General features: G+C 37.9%; 1 protein-coding gene across 1 annotated transcript in view; it reads left to right on the forward strand.

Moving 5' to 3' along the window:
- Positions 1–1051: 1051 nt before the first annotated feature.
- Positions 1052–25629, forward strand: part of ZMYND11 (zinc finger, MYND-type containing 11) — a 44680-nt gene continuing 20102 nt past the window's right edge. The window contains exons 1-2 of the mRNA XM_010283728.1: positions 1052–1207; positions 17180–17341. Of these exons, the coding sequence (XP_010282030.1) occupies positions 1052–1207; positions 17180–17341 (318 nt within the window). The remainder of the gene's footprint in view (positions 1208–17179; positions 17342–25629) is intronic.

A 25629-nucleotide genomic window follows, 5' to 3' on the forward strand; every position in this document is an offset into this window, starting at 1 on the left:
TGTTCTATCAGGAAAAGGGGAAGAATGATAGTTAGTACCTATGCTATGTATTTTGAGACCTCTTAAAGACTTGTAGAAATTGCAGAAGACATGGGTGCTGGAACTCATTATTAATCATGAAATAGAGAATCCCTAAAGCTGACAGCTTTCTCTTAAAGCAGGCAAATTATAGCTTTTTCTTGTAGGAAACAGGTAAAGACAGAGCACCTGGAGAAACCAAAAAAGAAGGAGAAATTCAGTTAGCCCTGTAACTATAAGAGAGTTATAACTAGAAAAATATGTCCACAAAACATTTGGTTCCGAGTCAGCTCACTTATCTGCTGATTGCATACGATTGCAGCTCTCTTCACTTCCTCATGTGCAGTGACTCATAGATATGTTCTTGGAATTCTGCTTAAAAAAATTCTGAAGTGTAATGATCTTTAAAAAGGGAGGTCATCTTTATTTGAGGGAAGATCATTTTATGTTGTTTACTCCAAGTTAATATTTGGTGTTGGTCTAGAATTCAATTATACTGGGTAAAGGTCAACATTACACAACTGAATCTCATGCATATACACAGTTCAGGCTATATATGTTTTGTTCTCACCAGTGCAGTTCATCATAGTGTGATCACTGTGATCATCTCAAGAAAAGGAGAAGAACCACTTAGTACTGTAACTCCAGCTGTTGCGTTTTCATATGTGATGCATAAACTTCACATTTTTTGTAAATGTGTTGTACTTAACAAGCATCGCATAGATTCATTGGTACATCTCCAGACTCATTCTATAGTATGTATGCTATAGGAAGTATTACACAAACACAAGTTTCAGTTAATTTAAAGAAGTCTCCTTAGGGGCACAAATGGATGTGGAAATATAGCAGAGACAAGCCCAAGCAATGTGTGCTCTATATTGTATAAAATTGTATAAATTTTGAGGGTTTAAAACCAACCTAAAACTTAGACTGTGTATTATTTTAAATCATTTGAAAAAGAGTATTTTTTTGCTGATGCTTTTTATAGCTTAACACTAATACTTAAGGACTTTTGTGCTTTGTGTGCAGGTATATGTCTCGAGTCCATGGTATGCATCCAAAAGAAACCACACGTCAGCTGAGTTTAGCAGTCAAGGATGGTCTTATTGTTGAAACCCTGACGGTGGGGTGTAAAGGGTCAAAAGCTGGTATTGAACAAGAAGGATATTGGTTGCCAGGAGATGAGATTGTGAGTATAAAATCTTTGAGAAAATAAATCATGATTTCTGGTGTCTTGGCATGAAACTTGTTTTAATTTCTATTGAAAGTTATTTATAGATGCTGTGTTGGTTATTGTGAACAGGGAAGTAATGCACTCTTGAACTTTTTTAACCTTTTCTATTCCATAGAAGCTCTTTCTTCTCTAATTCTGAGTTTTCTGCTATGAAGCACTGGCAAAGTCCTTTGCTCAGTCATCCTTCACTTTTATGTAGTATTCTCTTCTACAGCTGTACAGGAAGACAGTAAATGCTATTGGTATTACTTGAAATCCTCAAACATCCTCAAATCCTGAAGATGGTATCTTTTTAAAAAAAAAAGAATACAAGAATTTTTTATTAATCTTGCTTTAATCTGAATCTAAGGAAGGAAGAACTCCTCCCTTTCAAAAGTGCAACAAGAAGTTGTACATTTATATACAAACACACATGAAAAGATGTGTTTTAAAGATATTTGTGAACACCAAAGCACCCAGTTGGGAAGGATTTTCGTAGCACATCAGTAACAGGCACCCAGACATTGTTCCACTGGATGTGTAAGATAAATATTTAAATCAAGTTAAATGGGCTGAAAGTTTTGTGAAGGAAAGAAAAGCATGTTTTCTATCCCTCCATAGCTGTGATGGAAAGCACTCACAAAGTTAACTGAGAATAGTCCTATAGACCAAGAAAAAAAAAAAGCTTGCACAATTGCTTTGCCTTGTCCAGAAGCCCGGTCTCTGTATTTATAAGACCACGTTTTCTTACTTAAAAAAAAGAGAGTTTGGCAAAGCTTTCAAATACTTGAACCAGGAACTGTTGCTTTGGAATATAAATTGCATTAAATACTGGTAAAATTGACAGCACTATCTTGGACATAGGTAATAATTTAAATTTTGAGGAAAACCAGAAAAACTCTACAGGAAAACAAATTCTAAAAACCACCAAAATACTCATTGCATTATTGCAGCCATCAATAAGATATTGATAGTGAAACAACAGATTATTTTTTGGTTTAAAGTGGAGATAGAAAGTGGAAACAGGCAGTATCCATAACAGAAAACATTATGGTTAAAATTATCCCAGTTACACTAATTTATTGAAATATATACTTAATGTATATTATGTTACTATTAAGATTCTCATTCTAATTTCATTAGAAACCCTCAAGGGAGCCTTTAAAGTGTATATAGCTTTGTTTTTACTATTCTCCTTGTGAGTAAACATTTCAAAACTCCAGCTTAGCTCTTTTATGTATTTCTTATGTCAATTTTATCAGTTTAGAGATGATGTAAACTGTGTAGACTCAATATTACATAAAGTCTGAGATTTGTAGTTATCATCTCAAGTATTCAGTATGTTTCCTCTATTGCTAAAAGGAAAAAAAAAAGAAAAAAAGAATCAAAATGCCTCACAATAGCCATTTCTTAAATAGTGATTCAAAAAATGTTCCTCCTACTTATTAGCAACATCTGTCTAACAAAAACTGTAAGATAACCAGCATGTAAATTCCCAGTGAGTCATAAGAATTACGTAATTAATTTATCTCAGAATGAAGAGTTCTCTCTGACTTGACTGAAGATGTTGCTTAAGTCACATGATGAATAGCCCCTTGGTTAGAAGTATTGACTGTATTTTCAGCGTGACTGATGCGTTGTGCTGTGTCCATATGTCTGATGGCCATTAGTTGTTCAGAACACCAGTGCGCACTTAACAGTTTTATGCAAAAACAGGAATCAGCTTCTGATCCAGGCCATCATGTTTCAACAGTACCCAACCTCCAACTTCTTGATCCTAATACTGAATCAAAATGCTGCAGACATGAAGCAAAACACATCGACTTGGTGTAAAGTCATTCTCTTTGTTCTTTTATTCAAAAAAAATTAATGAATAACAAAGTGTCATTGTCATCACTGGACATCAAATAAAGTAGTTTCCATTCTCCAACAATGGGTGCAAACCCATGAAGTTTGGTATGTTCTCTACATTGGACACGCTGGGTAGTTTTACAGATGCTTTGTCTGCACTTGATCAAGATGCAGTTTGTAGTTCTTTGTAATTCAGTAATGCCCAGATCTGGTACTAATGGCTGTTAAACCATGAGCTCAAGTTGTATTTCAGTGAGGACCAACACACAGAAATCTTTTCAGAGATCCACTTGTAGGAGATAGGAGTCTATGAATTAGAGCTATTAATGTTGGGACAGGGATTTCAGATTTATCAGACTTCAGCACTTACAGCCAGACCCTTGACCCAATTGTCAAACTCAGTTTGACTTGGAAAGCTCATAATGTGAAAGAGGAAGACTCGAGAACTGATCTGCCACCTATTGGCATCAGAACAAGAATGCCCTTGGATTTTAGCTTGTTTTCTGGCACTAGTGGAAGTCAATAAGGACCAGCTGTTTCAAGGAGTTAGCAAAGGGGACACATTCCTGCCATCGCTCCTTCATTTTTTATTTGAGCATTTGGTTGAAAAATCAAATCAAAGTTTTGGATCTAAATTTTAGCATTTCAAATCCACATTCAAGTAAATAAGTGACTGTCCTGACCTGCAGAACTGCTGAGCACCTGTATGTTACTTACATAGGTGCCTGGCTAGAGGCTGCCACAAGGCCTGAAAATACTGATTTTAATGATGACTTGTGGATTGATTGCTAAATGGTAACATTAATTAAAACCATACAGATTATGAAAACACACCTCTATTTGGAAAAGATTCATTACATAATCTGTGGTGTTTTCTTACGTTTCCAAACATTTGCCCTATACCATAGTTTGACATGATAGATCTATGCAGTAAGGACACAGTCTCTGATAGGGTTACTCTTAGCCTTCAGAGGATTGTGTTAAAAAAATTATGTTACTTTGCTATCATTGTTCTATCAGTATGTTGAAGCTGTGATTAAAAAAATTAAGGAAAATTTCATATATTATAGAGATTTCATACAAAAGAAGAAGCTGAGGTGCAAAGACAAAACAGTTTGAGGCCATCAGGAGGCCATTCCAAAAGGGGCAACTCATGTGAAAACAACGATTCTGAAAAACTGGAAAAAAGAATGACCAGATTTAAAAGAGTATAAAATTGTTCTCTTTTTCTCTCAGATATATGTGGGAGAAATATTTTTATACAAGTTACTAAATTTAACATATGGAGTCAGTTGCCAAATGTACTATATTCCAGCTGATATTTAAGGGTTGGTATCTGTAGAAGAACTTTGCTGCAAATACTATACTTCCTGGACTTCTGCAGGTACTCATTTTGTTTGCTCATTTGCCATCTATACAGATGTTTTGCAGATTTTCAAAATGTGTTCTCATCTTACAGGCTTTCTCATCTTGCAGATGATTAATGCATTTGACACAAAATAAATGAGAGAATAAATTATTTTCCATTGTTATCCAGGATTTTAGTTCGGAATTTTGCATTTCTACTGTTTGTCAATGCCATTATTATGAAGTTCAACCAAATCTCTGCAGGTTCTTGCCTTACAAGGGAAATGACAGTCCTGAAATCGGTAATGGGAGTTTATTTTTTCTTACTGAAATCTTTATTTCTGTTTCTCACAGAACTTGTGAAATTTGGAAGTGTTATTTATTAACATAAAAGAAATTATCTTCTTGCTCTTCGGGTTTAGAAAACAATTTGCAAATCAGTGTTGTTAACAATGTTTTCAATGCAGTGGAGAAAATAGAAATATAGTTATTGAAGAAAAGAATCATGAATCTCCTTACCTGTTCATTTCTATTTTCAGTTATGCCATGATTTTTATGTACTTTTTTCTGTGTGAAATAGTGGTCAGTCTAATCCCAATGAAAGAAATCAAATTAAAGCACCAATGTCATGCCGGTTTATGGGGGGTTAGATACAGTTCTTAGAGTTACTTTGTCTTACACATTTACATATTTTGTGATTTTTCTACAGACAGTGTGCATGGAGCTATTTTGAGCATTTAATGTGCTAATTCTTCTCCTCATGATTAAAGTCATAAAACTGCACTGACCCAGAGAGAGGCATTATGAATGTATAATTTAAATTTACATGTGTTCATAAAGCCAAACAATATTGTGCTCTTCTAAAACGGAGATTGTTGGTAACACGGGTTCATTGTTTGCATCTGAATGCAACATCTCGTAGCACTGCAGTGGTTTGAAGTTGGTTCATAGTGGCCAAATTCTCTAATGAGGTGTGAAGAGTGAGGCTTTACACTTAGTTAAGGCACTTCGAGGTATTTCTTCACTGACAAAATACATATAAGGTGATTATATTTTCAAGAAATCACTCTTTAAAGAGTGGCAAAAAAGCCAGCAACTTTTCTGGCTAGTTAAGTCTGACTTTGGGATTTAGTTGCAGTCATTTCTCTGTGCGTCTGTATCTCTCCATATCTAAATTATTGCCTCTGCAATTCTTCCCTCTAAATACTTTTTAGTTTAGTGGTGAGCATGTTATTTGGAGGGGCAGTTTGCTTGCTTTCCTGTTTTCAGAAAACATTAGAAATAGAACGTGCTTTTTCCCAGCACACTCATGTATTCATAACTTGCTAACTCATACTGGGGAATTTCTGATATTTTATATCTAGAAAGTTCTGGTGCTTGCTGAAGTCTGCCTAAATAATCCATCTCTTCGCTCTGTCTGCTTTTCCATCATTTTAACCTTTGTTGTAACCCACTGCCCGCACTGTGAGTTTTGAAGGTGATTTTGTTAACCCTAGTGACCTTAGGCACACACCCAGTGATTATTGTGATTTGCTGTATTGCAGCTTCAATTTTGCTAGGATCAGTCTATGAGAAAGGAGTATTTTGGCTATTATGTTTGTGTTAATCTAAACTGCTTTTGATTGAGTAAAGGCTGGGTTTCTTTCTTGCCATGCTTAATTGCTTTTGTAATTACATTGGTTTTTCCATGCTAGGTCAGTATTGGTAGCCAGAAGCTGTTTTTGGAACTGGCTATGTCATCTTGAGTCTTAGTAAATATAAAGATAATTGTAAAAAGCTTAGGAATGGTCACTGTGAGGGTTTGAATCTTTTCTATACATAAAATACACTTTAAATTAAAAACAAAACAATAACAACCTACGTAGCTACCAGTTATTGCTAGCAAGCTAGGTACTTCTACCTGCCTAGATTGAGTAATGGTTTTAATGTGCATCCCATTCATTTCAGTTAGGAGCAGAAGGATAATATGAAACAGCAATAGAGACAGCCAGTACCTTCATCATGAAAGCTCTTAAGCTCTTACAACTACAGAGCACGGAGAGGAAGAGCATGTCGCACCAAATGAAGAAAAATTTCCTTCAGTGTTTAAAATATTCTCCATTTGTCTTGTCCATCCGTATTGCCTTTAATCTGAAGTCCAGTGTGAATTCACTGATCCAAAGCCAAACGTAGCCCAAACCATGATAGTTCTTGCATATTGTAACAAATTGAGGATTTTTCAGGCTGGAACATTCCAGACAGATTCCTAATTATTGTGAAAATACCAGTGTTATTTACATTTGGTGATTGACTGATGCGAAAAGTTAATGAATGATCCTGTGGGAGAAAAAAGTTCAAACTGGCTTCCATCTCTTATCCCACACCTCAGGGAAAGAATGAGGAGTCTTTGAGGGTCAGGCAGCTTAACAGTCTGGTCACACAAGAGCACTCAAGGGAAAGGAGCTTCTGGAACTCTTTGAATCTTTCTTTGCTTTCTGTCTTTCCATCCTTTAAGGTCCCATCTTTCAGAGCTTATTTTGCCAAGAGACTTCCACCATATAAATCTACTATGTGCTAAGAGCAAATGATTTTTCCTGCAAATTATTATCACAAAGTGTACTAGTCTAAAATTCTGCTTATTAATGAACCAAAAATTAGTGTCCTCTGGTGTAGTATCCTGCTGTGGATTTGTGAAAGTTCAGAAAAGCAAGTATTTTCAAATTGCCAGATCAAAGCATAGGCTATTTTGTCCTTGAGAAGCAAATTAGAATTCTGAACTCCCACCTCACAGATGAGAAATTTTTTCTGTATTAAAGCCAAGACCCTCCTTTGTCTTTGTATTAAGGCTATTAGCACGCAGCTGATGAGAATGGCCCCACTGCCATTCCAATGGCTCTTTCTGTCTCCAGACGGGTTAAGAATCATGAACAATTCTCTGCATTCCTCTTCCAGTCTTGTTTTTCTCTTTCCATCTGCTCAGGAGTATTTCTTCCTTCTTCTCTGCGCATCCTTATTTTTCATCCCCTAAAAAAGGAGCTCACACTGTTTGGAAAGATCTTCATATTACTGAAGATGACACAAGTAGAGTCCATCTTATTGCATACCTAAGAGATGATGCTTCTTTTAAACTGGTAAAACAAGATCATCAGCATCTTCACTTGCCTCTCCCAGCTTTGCCAACTTGACTTTTAAAAATTGAGTCACTGTAATGCTGTATTCTTCTTTAAGGCTTTCAGTCACTGTTCTGGAGTTGAGATACTGATGATGTTCACAGATCTCACAGAATGTTTTTCTGATTGAAAGGGTGTTTTGAAGAATGATAATTTACTTACAGGTTTGAAGTAAATTAGGTAAACTAGTCTGTATCTTGTATCTATATGCTTCTATCATGGGACTTAAATTATGCTAATGGACTAAATGACATACATCAGTCCATCCTGAGTTTGTCCTGAAAATATGCATCTTGGTTTTTTCCACCTCTTTTGTGCCAACCCTGACCTAGTAATGTTGTTTTTATTAACTTTGTGGGTTCAAAATGCTCTGCATCTCTGGCAACTGTTTTGAATCTTTTATTATTATGTCATGCTGGTCACTGAATGAAACTTCATTGAAGCTGATGGGCTTATTAATATTCATGCTTCATTCACAATAAATGCAGGCCTCATGCCTTTACATCACGGACAGCTGAAACAATACCAGCCACACCTACAGCCCAGGGGACATGGACAAGAAGTTGGAAATGTAAGCGAAGTGTTTAGGAGGTTCTGCTGTTGGTTCAGATCAACCTAGAAAAACACTACAAAATTCCATGGAGAAGATAAGGCCAGAAAAGCAATATATACATATTTTAAGAAAGGGGAAGGAGACCCCTTTTGTGCACAGTTATTGGAAGGAGACTTGGAACTACAAGGAAAGAGATGGTTTCTTTCTGGTCTGGATTCATCCTCTTTCTAGGGGAACAAAACCTTCACATACATTATGTGGAAATAAAAGGCATTGCACCTAATAAATACTTCACTCCATCACTGATTTATCTCCCTAATGAAAATAGCCTACAAACCTCCTCTTGACTCAGCCTATGTAAAAAATGGTGACATTAACAGCAGAAGTGAATCCAGTTTCTGAAGAGATAAGTTGAAAGTTTCTATTAACCTTGAACTCACTTGGAACATGAAGAAAGGAAAAAAAAAAACCTTTAAACTATTTTCTATTTCTAATATCCTGGAGGAGAATGCTTATGTTGTCTCACCTCAAATAATGTAAACTACCGCTACCCAAACATGATCTTCTTGGGAGGGAAACTAAGATTTATTCATTACTTCGGGAACACAGCTCATAGGCTGAGAAGATAAGCACGACAGGGGTTTTAGCAGTCATTTTGGCTGCTGGCATGCTGCTATACTTCTTGAAAAAACTTCATTTCTTCTTAGCCCTGGGATCTAGAGACTGGCTCTATACTTTGGAGCCTATCACCCTGAATTGTCCAGAATATCACTACAAGGTAGGAGAGGGAATAAAAATCTACCTGTCTTGTCAGGAATCCAGAGAAGACTTTGGTGTTTTCTGCCAGAAACAGAAGACATCTAAGACAAACTGGCAATACATTTAATTAGACAAATTTAGGCTTGCAAATTAAACTCAGTGAAAGAAAGCCAAAAGTGTTCTGAGAGGCTGTGGAATTCACTGCAGAACCTGAGTCTTCTTCCATCAGTGCATCAGAAAAGGAAGCAGTTATCAGTGAAGAAAATGGAAATGGATTATCACAAGCCTATAAATATGTCTGTTTAATCTGCACTACAGAGGAGGAGATTTTGGTCTGTCTCGTGACTGATGGTTTTGTGTTGGTTCTTTTTAGAATAAAACTGATTTCTAACACGAGAGAAATTAAAAATAATGTTAAAAAACAGTTAAATGCCAATATTATTAAAATATTGGCCTAAATAAATAAATAAATAAATAAAATACTTGAAATTAAGCAAGATGCCTAGGTAGTTGTGAGGATATATGAACTCATAATTGCTTTGGATTTCTTTGTGATAAAATGTGAGTAATGAAAACCTACAAAGTGTCCTACAGAGTCAGTTTACGGAAATCCATTTTAAAGATGAACTCAGGTCATCAAAGGAAAGGATCTATAAAGGCAACTGATTTGCAACGGACAGATTATCCTGTCTGTAAAAGCACACATCATTGTAGCTACCTGACATCATTGTAGCTACCTGCTGTGGTAGTTTTCTAGCAAAGGAAGCAGAAGATAAAGTGAAACTATTTTCATATAGGGATTCTAACTGCTGAAGTCTTTTTGACTTTGAAGGACAGATGGATGCTTGTTTATTTTCTGAGCACTTTTGATGAGCAAAAGCAGTAGGAAAAAAATAGATGCAAAACAGGAGGCAATGTATCTAGTGAAGTACATATATACAAGGAAACTACCGGGGAGAAAATAAGCTTCTTTTGATGCTGAATTTCCTCTGATGTATTATTCTAACATTAAATGTAAAACATGAGATGATCTGAGAAACTTTATCATTGTAAAGCAATCATCCTGATCAAGTATGGATCCTGTACAGCAATGATAGCAAAGGGAGATACTTTATTAAACAGCTAGCTCACCATTTACCTGCTGCAAGGATGGAGTAAGTCCTCTGAGCCATCGAGGAATTAATCATGCCTTCCTCAGTTCGGAGCCTAACCTGTCGTTCTGATGAAAAGATGAAAGCAGATTCAATGGGCTACTGAAAGCAAGTTTACAGGAGGGTTCATGCTCGTTAAGGAATAGATGGAGCCAGGGATGTTGTGGCATGAAGAGAAGGCTGACCCAAAGGGCAGGAGGAGGACTGCCCTCACGGCAGGCTAGGACCTCTGGCGAAAAACATACACAGTGTCCCCATGGCATTTGAAAAAATGCTGGGAATGGTATTCCATGACACATTATGTCTGTTCGACCCAGGTAGTATTTGATGCATGCTGGTGTCTGAGTGAAAACCAATACATCTGCCAGAGAGCCATGATAGGCTGAAGATTTCTTACTGGCTACTGTACCCAACGAGGTACGGCCTGTTTAAAAAAGAGGCCAGTGTGCACATACAAGGTGCACATGCTAGTCTTCCTCTGAAAAAAAAAAGAGTAAGGCACCAATCTGTCCAGCTCTACAGATAAACAGCCACGTTTTTTAAAACTTATTACAGAGCAGTTACTTGGAAGTTCAACAGTATTGCAAAAGCAGTGGATAGGTGGGCAAAGGGAGACATTTCAAAGCTGAGCATGGTTTAGCATTTCCACTGTTCGTAAGGGCTCTTACAACTGCTGTTGTTTGAGCCTGTTTCAGACTGCCTTTTGTATAGGGCACAGATTCTGATACTTACACTTTGAGAGAAGTATTGGTGAAATCCTGGACAAATAATTTGAGTGTGCAGTAGCTGTTTACAACAAATGTGTAAGTAAGAAGCATTTCCTTCAGGTTTTGTACTGGAAAAAAAAGTACTACATAGGTAGTGTGTCCCCACAGCAGTTTGTTATATTTGTGAGTCATAAAGACTGCAAAATGCACTGCAAAGTTTTAACAATTACCTATACTAAAGCTCGCGTCTAATCGAGAAAGCCTGAAAAAGACAGAAGGGAACTGATGGATTAAGAATAGAGAATGTGTTTAGAAAGAAATAGGTGCTGCTTTGGTTAGTGTGAATGGGGACATAGGTTCCTGTGGCATACTCTGAGACCTCTTAAGAAGAGGACTCGAATACCAGATAAGAGTAACGGTATGGTAGATACACCCATGCTAGAATGCAGTACCACTACTTGTTATTATAATAAAGGCTTTTCATTTACAGCAGAAAGCTTGAAATATGAAAGATTAAGTAAAGAAGATAGGAATTACTTCCCAACAGCAGATGATGATGGATGCAGGTTGCAAAACCTAAAGCAAAATGAAAAATGTGAAAAAAGTAATGTGTAATTCTTGTGGGAAGCATTTCTTTCAATGTATCTGTCTACTTGATACGGACGGGTAGCCAACTTTGTTGGGTTCCAGTGAAGAGTTACTGAAAGCCAACAAAGAAACCTAAACAGCAGAATCTAAGATTTTAAAAGCTTCTCTCAGATGAGGGTTGGAAAATGGAAAGAACTCTGATCTTAAAGCTGATGGAGGTGGGGAGAAGAGAAAGAGGTGTTCCTGAATCCTAAAATACCAGAATCCAGAACATTTGCTTCAGAAACGATATCTTCAAATTGGGCATGGCCTATCTTACTAGATGTCAAAGAAATGGGAATCTGAGAAATAGTAGAAACTTACTCACTGAGATCCTTTTCAGTTTTCCACAGGGTTATTAAATAGTCAGGAAAAGATTACACTGAAGTTTTGGGTTGGTGGTTTGAAAACATCTTGAAATAAATGCAGCATGCAAATACTACTGTTTTTAAATAGTTTACATTTTGTAAACAACTTCTTTCTGCTGGCATGGACCTTGTTGCCATTCTAGATTCCACCACTGTGACAGACCAAAAGTGTTGTTACGATACAAAATGGGTGAAATCTGCTGTGTATCTGCTAATGCTCTTCCTTCAGACTAAATGTGAAAAACTGTTTTAAGTTCTTTATCCGCTAGACAGCTGGAGCTCTAGGGGCTCTTAAAGCGTAGACACTACACAGGTCTGACCATGAGTTTGCGCACAGGTGGGTCTGTATGAAAATCCAGTGATCTGGAAGAAGCTGTGTGTGCATGAGTGTGGATGAGAGATATAGAAACACACCACAGCAGCGCATAGGTAAGCAGCAAAAAAACTCTGGAGAATAACTTGAAACAGAACACCTGGGGAAAAAAAAAGTCCAGAGAGTGCCATGGACTACCAACAACAGCCACACAGGAAATGCTGGGAACCGTGAGCTCCATGGAAAATGCTTTCCTTCTTTTGCGTCATACTGAATTTAGGACAACAAAACTGTATGTATACTATTCATAAATAAACATGATTGCACCAAAGAGATAACTGACTTATAATTGTTTTTCCCATCTATGTGACCCTTTTTTTTTTTTTAGCTTACTGGTTGGGTCCAAAGGATATCCATAATTTGGATGGTTTGGGAAATGTAGTTCAACAGTGTGAAACCAGCAAATCCCCATAAAAGGGAGTTTCATGAATAGAGTTTTGCCTTTTTTCCCTCTCCCTTTTCCTCTCTCCACCTGATAGTAGAGTGACTTAATACCGAGTATCTGGGCTACCATTAAGGGACCTGGAGAAAACAGATTAACAGGTAAGAAATGAGCTATGTTAATGGAATATGCATTATAAAAAGGCAAAATGGTCCTTCTAGGCAAAGTCTAAGAAAGGAGGTTATATTGTTTTCATGTGCTATGCCTACATATAATTTATAGGAAAATAAAAATTTACTAGTTGTTTTTACGTCTTTTTTTACAATAATCATGGGCTTGCTAAGGTATGGAAGTGACCTAATAGTTACAATTTTGACCTCTAAGTTATTGTTAATTTTATTGTCAATATGTGCTTCACATCTCCTACTTAATGATATGCTAATTGTACAGCAGGATGTCACATTCTCCAACATACAGATTCCCTATTTCAATTACAGCTAAGTAAATCTCCATTACTAATGAGTAAGCATTTCTTTTCCACGTACATTTGCATTATAATGGACATTTTCTTTATGCACTAAAATTATTCTTTCCTTGACAACAGCTATATATTTTATTCTACAGTAAAGGCTATGACATGATGATTCATTCCTTTCTGTTGGGTTTATCTGTATTTAAATTGTCAAATGTTCTGGATAGCCTGACGTTTTCTGTCCCATGTTATTTTCCTGTACTTCCAGAATAAATTTGTGTATTTGCTTTAAGACAACCTACTTAAGACAAATCACAAAAAAGTAAGCTTACATGCTGGTCATAAATTACGCTGTGTTTTTGAAATTGTTGCATTGTTTCATTCATGTTGCTGAGAAATCTCAACTATTTATGTCAGTGCAAAGTGACCTTTATGATATAATGTTTGGCTGATTTGAATATAAAGAACAAGTGACCACAAGTGGCCCATATCACTGCAAGATCCCACTCTGCTTAACAGAGCATATAGCTCTTTGGCTATTAAATACAATCCCCCAAACGACGTTTGCTGCCCTGCTGGTGCATAGATCTCATGCAGCGGGCAGCTGCGTAGAATGAAGGGGGAAGGCCTCCTGTTACATCCGAGCTGTGCAGCTTTGCTGCCAAATCCGCTCCCTCTTGGGGGTTGTGGCCAGTCACTGGGTGCTGCTGAACTGCTGAACTTGGGCAGCCGGGCGCTGCTGGCGGAGGATTCCCTTCGTCTGCCAGCGCGGTGACCCAAGAGGCTTTCCCTGCCCTGCGTCAGGAAACGAGGATATTGGCAAACTGAGTCCCTGTGGCGGAGATCCTGCCTTCATTCCGCGTGGCCCCGGGAAAATGTATCGCCTTTTATACACAAATAAGGACTGTGAGTTTTATTGATAAAGTGATAGCTTAATCTTTGATAATATGCAGCAAAGAATGTGTTGCTTTGATTTTGGTGGGGCCACTCCCTATGCAGTAAATAACCTTACGGGGATCTTTTTTAGATACTCAAAGAAGGTTTCTGTCTTTGTCAAAGAGAGTGCATTAAATGACAATCATTAATATTCTTGATGATTTTTAAGTTGGCCTGGTGGTGGGTGTATATATGGGGAAGAAGATGGGTGTTGGGTTCTGTTAATGATATAAATACATGGGATATTTTAAGGAAACAGAACGTGGTGAAAGCATTAGGTAGCATTCCAGAAATGCCGGAGGAAATAAATGTATGCAACCAGGTATTAGAAATAACAGATTGATTTCCTGGTCACTGTGCATGAATTCTTTCTAGCCTTGTGTATATCCTGATAATCGGATGGCTTACAGTATAGATACAAAGTTTGTTTTGTTTTTATTTTGAAAGGCCTACGGTATGCAGCCTTTTTCCCAGACAGCAGCAAAAAACAAGGTGAACAATTTTTGCACTATGTGGTTTTGAATTCTGTCATATTTTCTATTACGTTTCTGTCTTCCATTAGGATAGCTTAGTTTACTATATTAACCACCACCATCATCCATATCACTTCCAATTCTGAGTTTAGTCTGCATTATGTATGTATGTAGTTTGATGATTTTTTCTCTCTCCTGGGGGCTGGAAGTGGTTACTCCCACGTTACGGTTGTTGTCAGGATGGTTGCCCTTTCATCAGTCCTTCCCGGAGTGGCTGGTGACACCTGGTGGTGCGTTCTGTAAATGCAGACTTTAGCGTGTTTGCAGCTGGCGGAGAATTTTGACCTGTCCTACCCCGAGCACTGACAGTCAGACTTGGAGTAATTTAAATGAATCTGATCTCCTGCGTTAAAAAAAAAAAAAAAGTGTTGGGAGCACATTCTCCTCCCATTCAACCTTATGCAAACCAAGAGAAGCAATAACATTTCATTGCTGTTGGAGCAAAATTAATGCCTCTGACCTTGCTATTGAACTCAATAGTGTAGTTGTTCACAATACTTTTTTTATTTTCTTTATTAACTTTTCAAATATATTGCATAAACGAATGTTTATATATACTTACGCACTAAATATACTGCATTAAACTAAAAATCTTTTCTGTGAAAAACCTGGGTGATTATATTTAGAAATAATGGTGTTTTCAAAACTTTACAGTGTGAGTACTGAATGAAGCTTCTTCTGGTGTTTTATATAACGTTATGGTTTCTGGCTTGAGTGTATGATTTTTCTTGCCAGCAAGTATATTTCCGTATGTTTATGAAATTCTACATGTCTTTGCCAGCATATTTCCTAACAATGGAATATCTGGGATATACCGATAAGTAACTAGTATGAATAAAAATTAAGAATCCTGGAATCCTGATTCTCTGGTGAAATTCCTCAGTAGCCAGGACCTGTTGGGATCTTCTCAGTTTGATTTTTATCTGGAGAGGTCTTCGATCAAAACTGACTCTTTTTCTTGCATAATTGGCCCTTTACTGCCATCTGATTATTTTATTTAGTTTCATAAAGAAGATAAGTATTACACTTGATATGAAAGAAATATAAATCAATAAGATATCCTGATTTTTCTTAGTCTACAAAGCAAATCAAGTACATCAACAATGCAGTATCTTTAGTTGTTCCGAAAATATCATAAAGTAGGGGCTCCCAAAGTGCACTGCTGCTGGACTCTGGAAGGGGAAAGATTTGGTGCAATGAGACTGTGTTCTTTACAGCCAAATTTGGTAGAAGTATTATATCATTCTGAGATACACAGAATTGGCAAGTAAAATTAAAGGAGGAGAAATGATAGAAGAGTCAAGCTACGCTGTTAATCTGAACACCAAAGGAGGGCAAAGTTCTGAGTTCAAAAATCTTTGGTTAGTGGTTGGTTGGGGTTTTTTTCCCCTAAGCTTGTTGCCTCTGCAGTCCAGCATTCACGGTATATAAACTTTAGTGTAGGCACTCTGGGTTGAGACTGTCCCTAAATCTCTTACGTTCAAGAGGGCTCTGGTCAGATGAATTAGGTACACAACATGGCTGCTCTTCAGCATGAGGGACTGGAAGTGCCGCTTCTGTGTAGCACTTCTTACGCTGCTCCACTGGAGGAGACCTCTCGCACAAGGACTTAAATGACTAGTTCCCAGGCATGGGAAAATGAGATTCGGACAAATGCCAGTTCTGGCGGTTGGTGAGAATTGCTAACCCCACTTTACAACATGACATTAAAAATAGCTTGATCAGATTTTTATCAAGATAATTTATGGAAGAATAGGAGTAATTTTTTCAGAGATCTGAACCCATTGAAAAGTGACATTTGACAAGAAGAGGCATTGGGAGTTTTATCTGAGAAATGACAGCTATTTTGTCTTCTAAATGTAGGGAGAAGTGTGGCATTTCAGATAACAAACATAAACATATAACGGTGGCCACTGGCAATTCTGTCTGGTTTTAGTACTATAGATTCCTACAGCAAAATTCTGCCTCCAAATTATATGCATGCTGCTCTCATTTACTTCAGCAAAGCTTATGCACATGTTTCAAAGGTCAGAATTTGGCCGTTGGGGCTGAATTTTCAAGGAAGAGTGTATTAAAGACATCTGTGCATCAGCAGAACCATATCCTTTGTTTTCTGTAGAACGTTTCAGGAGTAAGCGTAGTGCTGTTGGGCACTGCAAGAGAAACATTTTCTATTTTTTGAATTGCATTGGGATTGCTTAGCAGAAACATTTCTTGCAGCAATAGGTTCATGATTTCATTTATTGTTTGCAACTCAACACTTTGATACTGAAAAGTTGCCAGTTTTAAGAGAGTAAAGACTGGAAGGGACTGCCCTTCAGAAAATTACAGTTGAAAATACACTGTAACAATCAAAGCGAGAGGAAATAGTCCAAGGAAGTAGGTATGGTCTGTTGAGGTGCACAAACTTTTGTTTGTAGTCTGATACAGAGAGATCAACAAGTGTTTTACACAAAGGTAGAAAACAAACCCACTTTTCATTGTGGACAGAGCTCATATTTGAAATTGTTACTAATCAGACACTTGAAAAAACTAAAACTTGGCATTCATATTTTATTGGAGTTAGTGTGTATTAAATGGATGAAGTGTGTAGGTTTTCCCCTGTTTTTTAAACATTATACACTTCTTAAAATGTTTATAATGTCTAATTGCTGCTGGATTTCAAGACATATCAATTTTGTTCTTAGTTCCTGCAGATTTTGACAGAATGTCATACCAAAATATTTTGTATTTTTTGTAGGACTGGGAAACAGAAAATCATGACTGGTATTGTTTTGAATGCCATTTGCCTGGAGAGGTGTTGATATGTGACCTGTGTTTTCGTGTGTATCATTCCAAGTGTTTGTCTGATGAGTTCAGGCTTAGAGACAGCAGTAGTCACTGGCAGTGCCCAGTTTGCAGGGTGAGTACCTATGAGATTTCATGTGCTGATTAGAGGATTGATATTCATTAATAGATTCATTAAGGTGTCCAGATGGTCTGGCCAGGTTAATGGATAAAGAATTGAATATTGAAACAATGGTACATACCTAGAGCATCTATACAGAGATACCAAAATATGGTGCATGTAGCAGATGGTCATTTTTTAAGACTCCAGCAAGTTTTACTTATGCATTTGAACGCACACAGTATACTGTGTGGGAATGTGTGTACGTATGTGTGCCACGTGTGAATGCAGTATATTGTGGAAATCTTCAACATGAGTAAAAAAATTGCTGTATAAGATGCTACGGTTTTTACTTAACATAATTTTAATGAATCATAATGTAACTTTTTTGTATTTTGATGACTGCATTCTTAATATTTTATTGGAATCTTATTTTACATTATAAAGCCACAATCATGTTACTGATGAGGACAGTATCAAAAAATATGGGGTGAAATCCTGCTTCTCATTTACTTCTGTGGATTCTACTGGTGTGAAAAGGCCAATCTGGATTTCACCCATTGCATCCATATCTATATTGCTTTTTCTTTAAAATTGCTGTTCTTATGAGCATGGTAGGGAGAGAGCAAAGAGAATTTTTTATATACTTTACAAGAATGAGCAGGTATGATTTCTACATGTCTTCAGAAGACTAAACATTCTAGTGAGAATGGCTTTTACTGGTACCTGGCCTTGAATCAGCCAGCTACTTCTCCTCACTGTTGTCATCTCCATGTCACCACTCCCAGTGGAGCACATTCTTAGGCTTCTTTAAATGGAGGGAATCATGCATATGAATGTGTAAGGATAAAATTATTGCTACAGAAAGGCGTAAAACTGCCAATTGTGCTCCGCGTTGGATTGCTGGAGGGAGAGGAAATTCCCTTGCTGAAAGCTTAGATCTAGCTGTAGAGCAGCAGACTGACCTTCAGGTGATCTGTGCTGCAAGGAATGCAAGGGTTCAGGCGCTTTGTAGTCCAGTGAAGCAGTTTTTGAAAACACGTGGATTGTTTTGTTTCAAAACAGTGCTTTCTGAGTGCTGTTACCTTAGAACTAGTTGTAAAAAACCTGTTGCTCGTTGCCTCAGATCGGGAGCTCTCAGGGTTTAGGTAAATAGCAAGAAAATCGAGCCTGCCTCAAGGAAGTGGAAAGGAATGAAAAAGAAGTAATGGCAGGGAAAGAAACAGTTAAGAATAGGGATGTGTACTGTGTCTCTCCACATTGAACTACTAGCATTTAATTTAGCTACTCAATATTCCCTCTGTTAAAAACGAAGAATGGACATATATAGGTGAATTGCTTTCAGATTTTTAAATAAATCTCTTTAATTTGGTTCTCGTAATCAGTATTGGTAGTTCTTAGACATAGTGAAAATTAGGTAAACAGAATCCAGTCTCCACTCTAGTTTACCAGTAATTTTAGATTACACGTGGTGAGAGTAGGGAATGTAATGGTTTAAGCCACCTTATATATGAAGTGGCTTGTAACATCTATCTTGTAACGTGGGTGTCGTCAGAGTGGAAATACTGAACTGGTGCATGAAATGTGCACAGATACGTAGGGTAGTCAGCTTGGAGAACGGTTTGACTTTCATCCTGGAGCCTTGGACTCCTTTATGGCAATGATGATAAACAAAAGTTTATCTTCTTAAAATCCTTTGAAACTCAGACCATGTGCACTGTGTCTGTCTTTCCGCATATTGGTTCCCTTTTTGTTCCACAAAGACTAAGGAGGGGTTTTGGGGGCTTTTAAATACTTTCTGCCCCAGAGATCTTTGGCTTGCTCAGTGCCTCAGATGATGATCAGCATATTTTTGTGAATATTGCCATTTTGAATGCCATGGCATCCTTTTTCCCCCTATGCTGGCAGCTCCTGTTTTCCTTGTAATTAATCTGAATCACTTCAAGCCCTAATTCTGCAAACTTGGACTAAGGAGGCTTACACAGTCCCCATAAGCAAAGGAGGTTTGGTTTGGCATGGGAGTTAGCATCTTTGTTTCAGACTTCAGTATTCTTCCACTACTTTCTCACCACCTTCCTAGGAAATGAATGCTCTAATTTTATTTTAAAAGCAAGCGAGACGCCCATATTAAAAGACTATGGTAATTTGGAGAGCCCTGGCTGATGTCCAGAGGATGTAACAGACCTTAACTATCTTGCATGAGGGCAATGGGATTTACTTTGCATTATCAGCAGTAAATATGTATGTTCAAGAAAAGTAATAGCTGGGACAAAGAGATGCATATATTTTCATACTTTATTCTTGTAACTGGACATAGCACTTTTCACCTGGGAATTTCAAAGCTCTTTGCAAAGGTGAAGTAAAAGTATGTTTGAAATATAATATATTGGGAGAAATAATCTAAGAACACTTCATTCTTATGTAAAGATTGCTTCTGTAATGCTGCCAAGGTCAGCAAGCCTTTGGATTATTCATTTCACAATTGCTGGTTGTACTAGTTCAATCAACCTGTGCAGCTTTATCTTGCACACTTGACTACTCAGAAACATTTTATAAAGGACATTGCCAAGGATTTGTTCATAACTTTAAAATATTTTTCCACCCATAACATTTATAACAGTCCCTTGCAAACCTTGCTCTGAACTCTGTTTCCCTGCTGGTGTTTTTTCTCCACTGCATCCAAAAGCAAGAAATGTCCAGTTCCCGGCTTTTTTTTTAACTTGATTGTACCAATCTGAATATTTTGTACCCTACATAATTCTCAGCAGGAGTCAAGAGTCAAGCAAAGTTCAATTCAAACCACATTGCAGTGATTGAAAATTTTCCCTGACTGCTGACTAATCATTGTCTTAAGTGAAATAAATTGGTATTGTCAGCAAAATTCCTGGTAGACAGGTCACAAGAGAAAGACTCAATATCAAATGAACTTAGAGATTACATTCCCCACTACTGGAATGGTCCATTCAAGACAGGGTTAGTCAACTTGGGATGAGGGATGATCCTAAGAGGGATGTGGGAGACTTGTACATTTATTGCAGCTCTTTGGTTAGATAAAGGGAGGAAATTCATTTTCTCCAGCACCTAAAGAATACAGAAAGTACGGCAAAAATACTGGTGTTTTTTGGGGGCAGAAATAGAGATATACAAAAATCTGAATAGGAGAATATTGATCACATGTTGGGGTAACCAACTATTAGTATTTCTTTTTTTAAAAAAATCATATTTAAAAATAATTTTGTAAAAAGGCAAAATTATGCATGGTGACATAGAGTTTGTCCCAGAGGAATAGATTTTGATTTGTGAAGCAAAAAGAAAGAATTACTCATATGGTTTCATGTGACTCCTAAATTTTTTACAATCATCTGATCAGAGATTGATCTTCCATGCATGTGCTTTGCAAGGAATTATAACCAATTCACCTATCATAGTGGGTGTTTCAATATTTCTGGTTTTTATATATATGACAGTGAAGTAAACTGTAGAGCTTATGATATTAAATGCTGTGCTGATAAATATTCTATAAATAGGCTATTTCTGAGTTCTGGTACTGTACTAAGCATTTTGTAGAGTACATAAAAATACACCACCATGCTGTTCACAATCAACATTAGACATAATTTGACAAGTGAGGATGACAAACAGGAGAAAGTTAGAAGCACAAAAAGGTGAAGGTTACTTAAGTGAAGTAGCTGAAGAACTTAGGTCAAGGCATTTTAGGTATTAGCTGTCAGTCAAGATGGTTAATGTAAAATACAAGGAAGGAAGGAAGAATATGGCTCTATGTCTCACTTTATGGGGTGTTATGGTAGGAGTTTGGATAACTGTGTGATGAAACATATTCTATAGACAGGATTGGGCATAATCATACAAATAAGAGCCATGGACTGGTGGGTGAAGAGAAGCCCTGGTATGGGACCGATACTAGGACCACATGGCTCAGTGCACAGAGCCCACAGCTGGGGAGGTGACAGTGCTTGGCAGGTCCCTCCCATTCCCCTTGCAGCCACATGCACCCTTGGGTAAATCAGGGAGCCGGCAGAACTGGGCACTGCATAGGGTGTATTTAATAAAGTATAGAGGAGTTTTTCCACAGCAGTGAGCAAACTGGAAAACCTCCACTTACAGCCTCCTACCACCTTCTCTGTGCATGTAAAAGCATATTTAATTCATATGATGCTTCATATTCAGAAGGTGCTTAATGCATCATACATGTACAAACCAGTTTGTGGATCTAGCTGTAACATTTCCAAAAGCACCTAATGCTTTGAAAAGTCTAGTTTGTCTGTATATGATCTTGAAAGAGGCAGGAGGCAGGTCTTACGCCATATTTTGCTCATGCAGATGCTTTTCTGTATGCTGCTTGGGGCATACGGCGCACTGGTTGCTCTGAGAGCCGTCCTGCATACCTGCATACCTTTCTTAATGGTACAGGAAACCTGAGGACCTGAGTGTTGGGAGTTTAAGAGGGTGGCAGAGCAGTAAAGCTTTCCATATGTAGCACCAAATTCCTCTGGAAATTTAAGTCCTGAAAAAATCCAAGGGTCGGTGGGTAGAGCAAGGAGTTTCTAAACAGCAGTGATGAACGTATGCTAGACTCTTGCACGTAGTTCCACGCTGCAGATACACCCCTGGATACCTGAACTGCTTCTGAAAAAGGAACTGGTGCCTTAGAAACATGCATCTGTCATTGAGCAGCCTTCACCTAATCCATCACTGAACTGCAGTGAAGCTCTTTGATGTGTGTATACACATGTTAGTTAAGGGAGGAAGGGAAAAAAAATATTCATTAATGGGAGATTATAGGGAAACCTCTTTACATGGAGAAAATGCAATTGAAATGCTTATAGCTACACAGAATGCTGGCACTAAGACCTTTAATTTCTTAAAGTTTCTCTGTTTTTTTTCTCTTCAAATGGAAGGTTGCAGCAACTGCAGCATAGGGACCATTGTCATCCTGGGAGTTGAGAGCTACATGCTAACTCAGGATGCAAAGGATAGTCACTTCCATCATAAATGGTGCTACTGGAGGATGGAGTGTTTCTTGGCATTACCCCTCACTGCTGCTAACCTTGTGTGGTTCATAAAGTCTTGTAGTGAATTCCTGCACTATAAGCATGTCAGAATTGCTAAATAAATCACACCTGCACAGTGCAACGTATTGCTACCCTCTTTAACAGCTAAGCAGTATTATTAATCTGGAATATTGAATACGAAAAGCAATGTAAATCTAACCTTCAGGTGCCAGCTTCTAAGAAATAGATGTGCCGCAGAGAATAAGGCATATATAAGGTATTCCCTGCACTCACAAGCAAAGAGTTAGGTTGCAGCCTTGGCCTTCCACCTACCAGATCTCATTAATCTTCTACATGAGGATTGCTGTTGTGAAGGTTATTGCTTCACTCCTACGTCCCCTGTGTAAACATGTATGTCTGACAAAGCCTTTCGGTTTACCATGATTCAAAACAGAAGGGTTGCAGATTTCTCTAAAAATTGGTGAGACTTAGGAATCATCCTTGCTATGGGTTAACCCTGGTAGGGAGCTAAGCACCACACAGCCCCTCTTTCACCTCTCCCTGACTCTTAGTGGGGCAGAGGAAAAGAACGAGTAAAAGCAAGAAAGCTTTTGAGTCGAGATAAAAATTGTGTAATAAGTGAAGAAATGGAAGAAGAGAGAAAGAAAACAAAACAAAAGAAGTGATGCAAAGGTAATCACTGAGCACCCTTCATGGGTAGACTGATGCCCAGCCAGTCCCTGAGCAAAAGATGACTAACCCCGTAAACTCCCTTCTCTCCCTTTCCATTGCTGAGCATGTTGTTATATGGCATGGAGTATCTCTTCGGTTTGTTCAGGTCATCTGCCTGGTTGTGTCACCTCCCAGCCTCTTGCATACCCCCCAGCCCATGCATTGTGGGGGCAGAGTGAGAAACAACTAAGGGCTTGACACTGTGCAACCACTGTTCAGCAAGAGCTAAAACATCAGTGTGTTACCAACCCTGCTTTGGTCACAAATCTAAACCACAAGACCACATGAGCTGCTATGAAGACAATTAACTTCACCCCAGCAGACCGGTACAATCCCATATTAAGATAATATATCCTACAAATAGGTTATCTACAAGTATAAAGATTTTGATAATCTTTTGGGGCTGGATTGAATCTTAGCAGTCTCCTTGAAAGAAATTTGTACGTAAACAAGGTTTGCAGTAGTGTATCTTAGTAGATCTGACTGGGAAAAGATATGCAGTGGATCTTGCTACTTTTACAGATTCACAAGCCACCATCATATTGTTTTCATTTCCCAAAAGTAGGAAATTAAAAGACATAGTTTTCATTTATACCTGCTTGTATATCACTCTGGCTATAAAGGGACCTGAAAGTGCGTATATTTTCTTGTGTCAGAGCAATATGAATAGATTTTATGCAAATCATATCCCCCATCTAGTATTATCTACTTTCTTGCTTTAAGTGACTCTAGGTTGACTTCTCTGTGAACACCACAAGTCTTCAAAATACATAATAGTGTTTTTTTATTAAAAATTTACGCATTTTCTATTATAACTTCCAAAGAATTTGTGAGTTGTACCTCCTAAAGGGCTCATCTTTGTTGAAAAGTGAATGAAGCGGTTGGATTATTACTTGCTTTCTACAAAGGGTGAGCAACCTTGCTATAAAAAGACACTTTGCTGGCTCATAGGCTCCGATTCCCTAAATTCATTACCTTTCAACATTTAGTAGAGGAACCTGGAGATCAATTTTTTCTTAAAATAAATCAATGTAGGGAATTGAAGGAAAAGTGGAGAAATTCAAGTTTGCCTGAATTGGCAAGTTAATTATATAATTTTCAGTGGTGCTTAAGATAATATTAATTGGTGACATCAATAACGATACAAAGCCAGCTGTCTATCTTTTCTTATGATCTGAAGGATAAACTGTAAGCCATCTATTTTGACAGTCTCTTACAAACTGTCTTGCCCAGCAGGGCATGAAAAACAGTTCGCATGAATTCTGAAATAGTTTCAAAGGATGATAAATTCAGAACCATGTCAGAAAAAGAGGTGTAGAAGGGCTAGTCAGTGCAAGTGAATTTTATTGTGCCCTAATAAGTTTTAAAACGCTGTGTCATTAGCAAGCATACAGCACTCCACTGCCTAAAATGACAAAGTGACAGCAGTGTTTCATAATGCAGATAATTTAATGCACATTTGGGTTTGCATTTGCAGTAGCAATGTTGCTTTACGCAAAAGTGAATAGGTGAATTGAATTCCAGCAGAATGCACGTTCTCACAGCAGACAAAGCAAAACGTGAATATACAGAAGGTGACTCAGACATACAGCGCAGGGTGAGGTTCCAGAGTTTGGAAGGAAGGTCTGGGAACTGTTAATACTATGAAAATAATGCTTAAATGCACTGTAAGTGTTAGAAAGACCTGGTGCTGGCCCTTTTCACAATAGTGGGTTTTACTCAACAGTGTTAGTGCCTTGTCAGGAGAAAGCTAGTGTTACTCTGTATACTGTAGTATCTATATAAGTTCCTGACTGAACCGATATTTCAGCACAGTTTGTAATGATTCTATGCATGCTCTTCAGCAACCAGATAAACACCTTCACAGGTAGTGCTGTGTACGATTTTGATTTAAGGAGCATTGATACAGTGCTGAGATGTATAGGTTGCACACTTATTGTAGCACAAGGGCCAGCCTGTTTTTCAATGTTTTCAGTGTCTTGCAGGAGGAATAGAAGCAGAAGAGACACAATCAAGTCTTACCTTTTTTTTGCACTAATGTGTAATTTATACTCTTGCCAAGTAAATATGTAAAAGTAGTTGCTCTGTACTCAATGTGTCTGCTCCCTCTGTATGTTCAGAGTCATATATAAGTAATTCAGTAAAACATAGCACACTTGTAGTGATTAAGCCTCATAAGCATCATACCTCTTTTAGGTACTTACTAGGACATGGATTCTGTTTTTTCTTGGGTTTGCTAAGCAACAGTCATCTGCACAATTACGTGAATCTTGCTAGAGACCATCAAAATTTGAAGATGCAGGTGTAACCGAGCCAGTTTGGTCCACACAGTTTGCATACAGGTGGTGATAGGCACGAGAAGGGCAGAACTCAGCTTGGCGCGCAGCGCGTTTGGAGGTGCGAGGAGGGACGAGCATTTTTGCAAGACATACGAGCAGTTAGAAATCGCTTCAGGATAACAAACCTGGAACCCGTGTTGTTGTTCACTGTGCTTTTGCTTTGGAGAACGCCTGTAGGCAAGAGCGAGGCGGAGGGAGCACTTTGCAGGCAGCTGCCGTG

This window comes from Phaethon lepturus, unplaced genomic scaffold (genome assembly GCF_000687285.1).
Source record: "Phaethon lepturus isolate BGI_N335 unplaced genomic scaffold, ASM68728v1 scaffold18773, whole genome shotgun sequence".
NCBI classification, from domain to species: Eukaryota; Metazoa; Chordata; class Aves; order Phaethontiformes; family Phaethontidae; genus Phaethon; species Phaethon lepturus.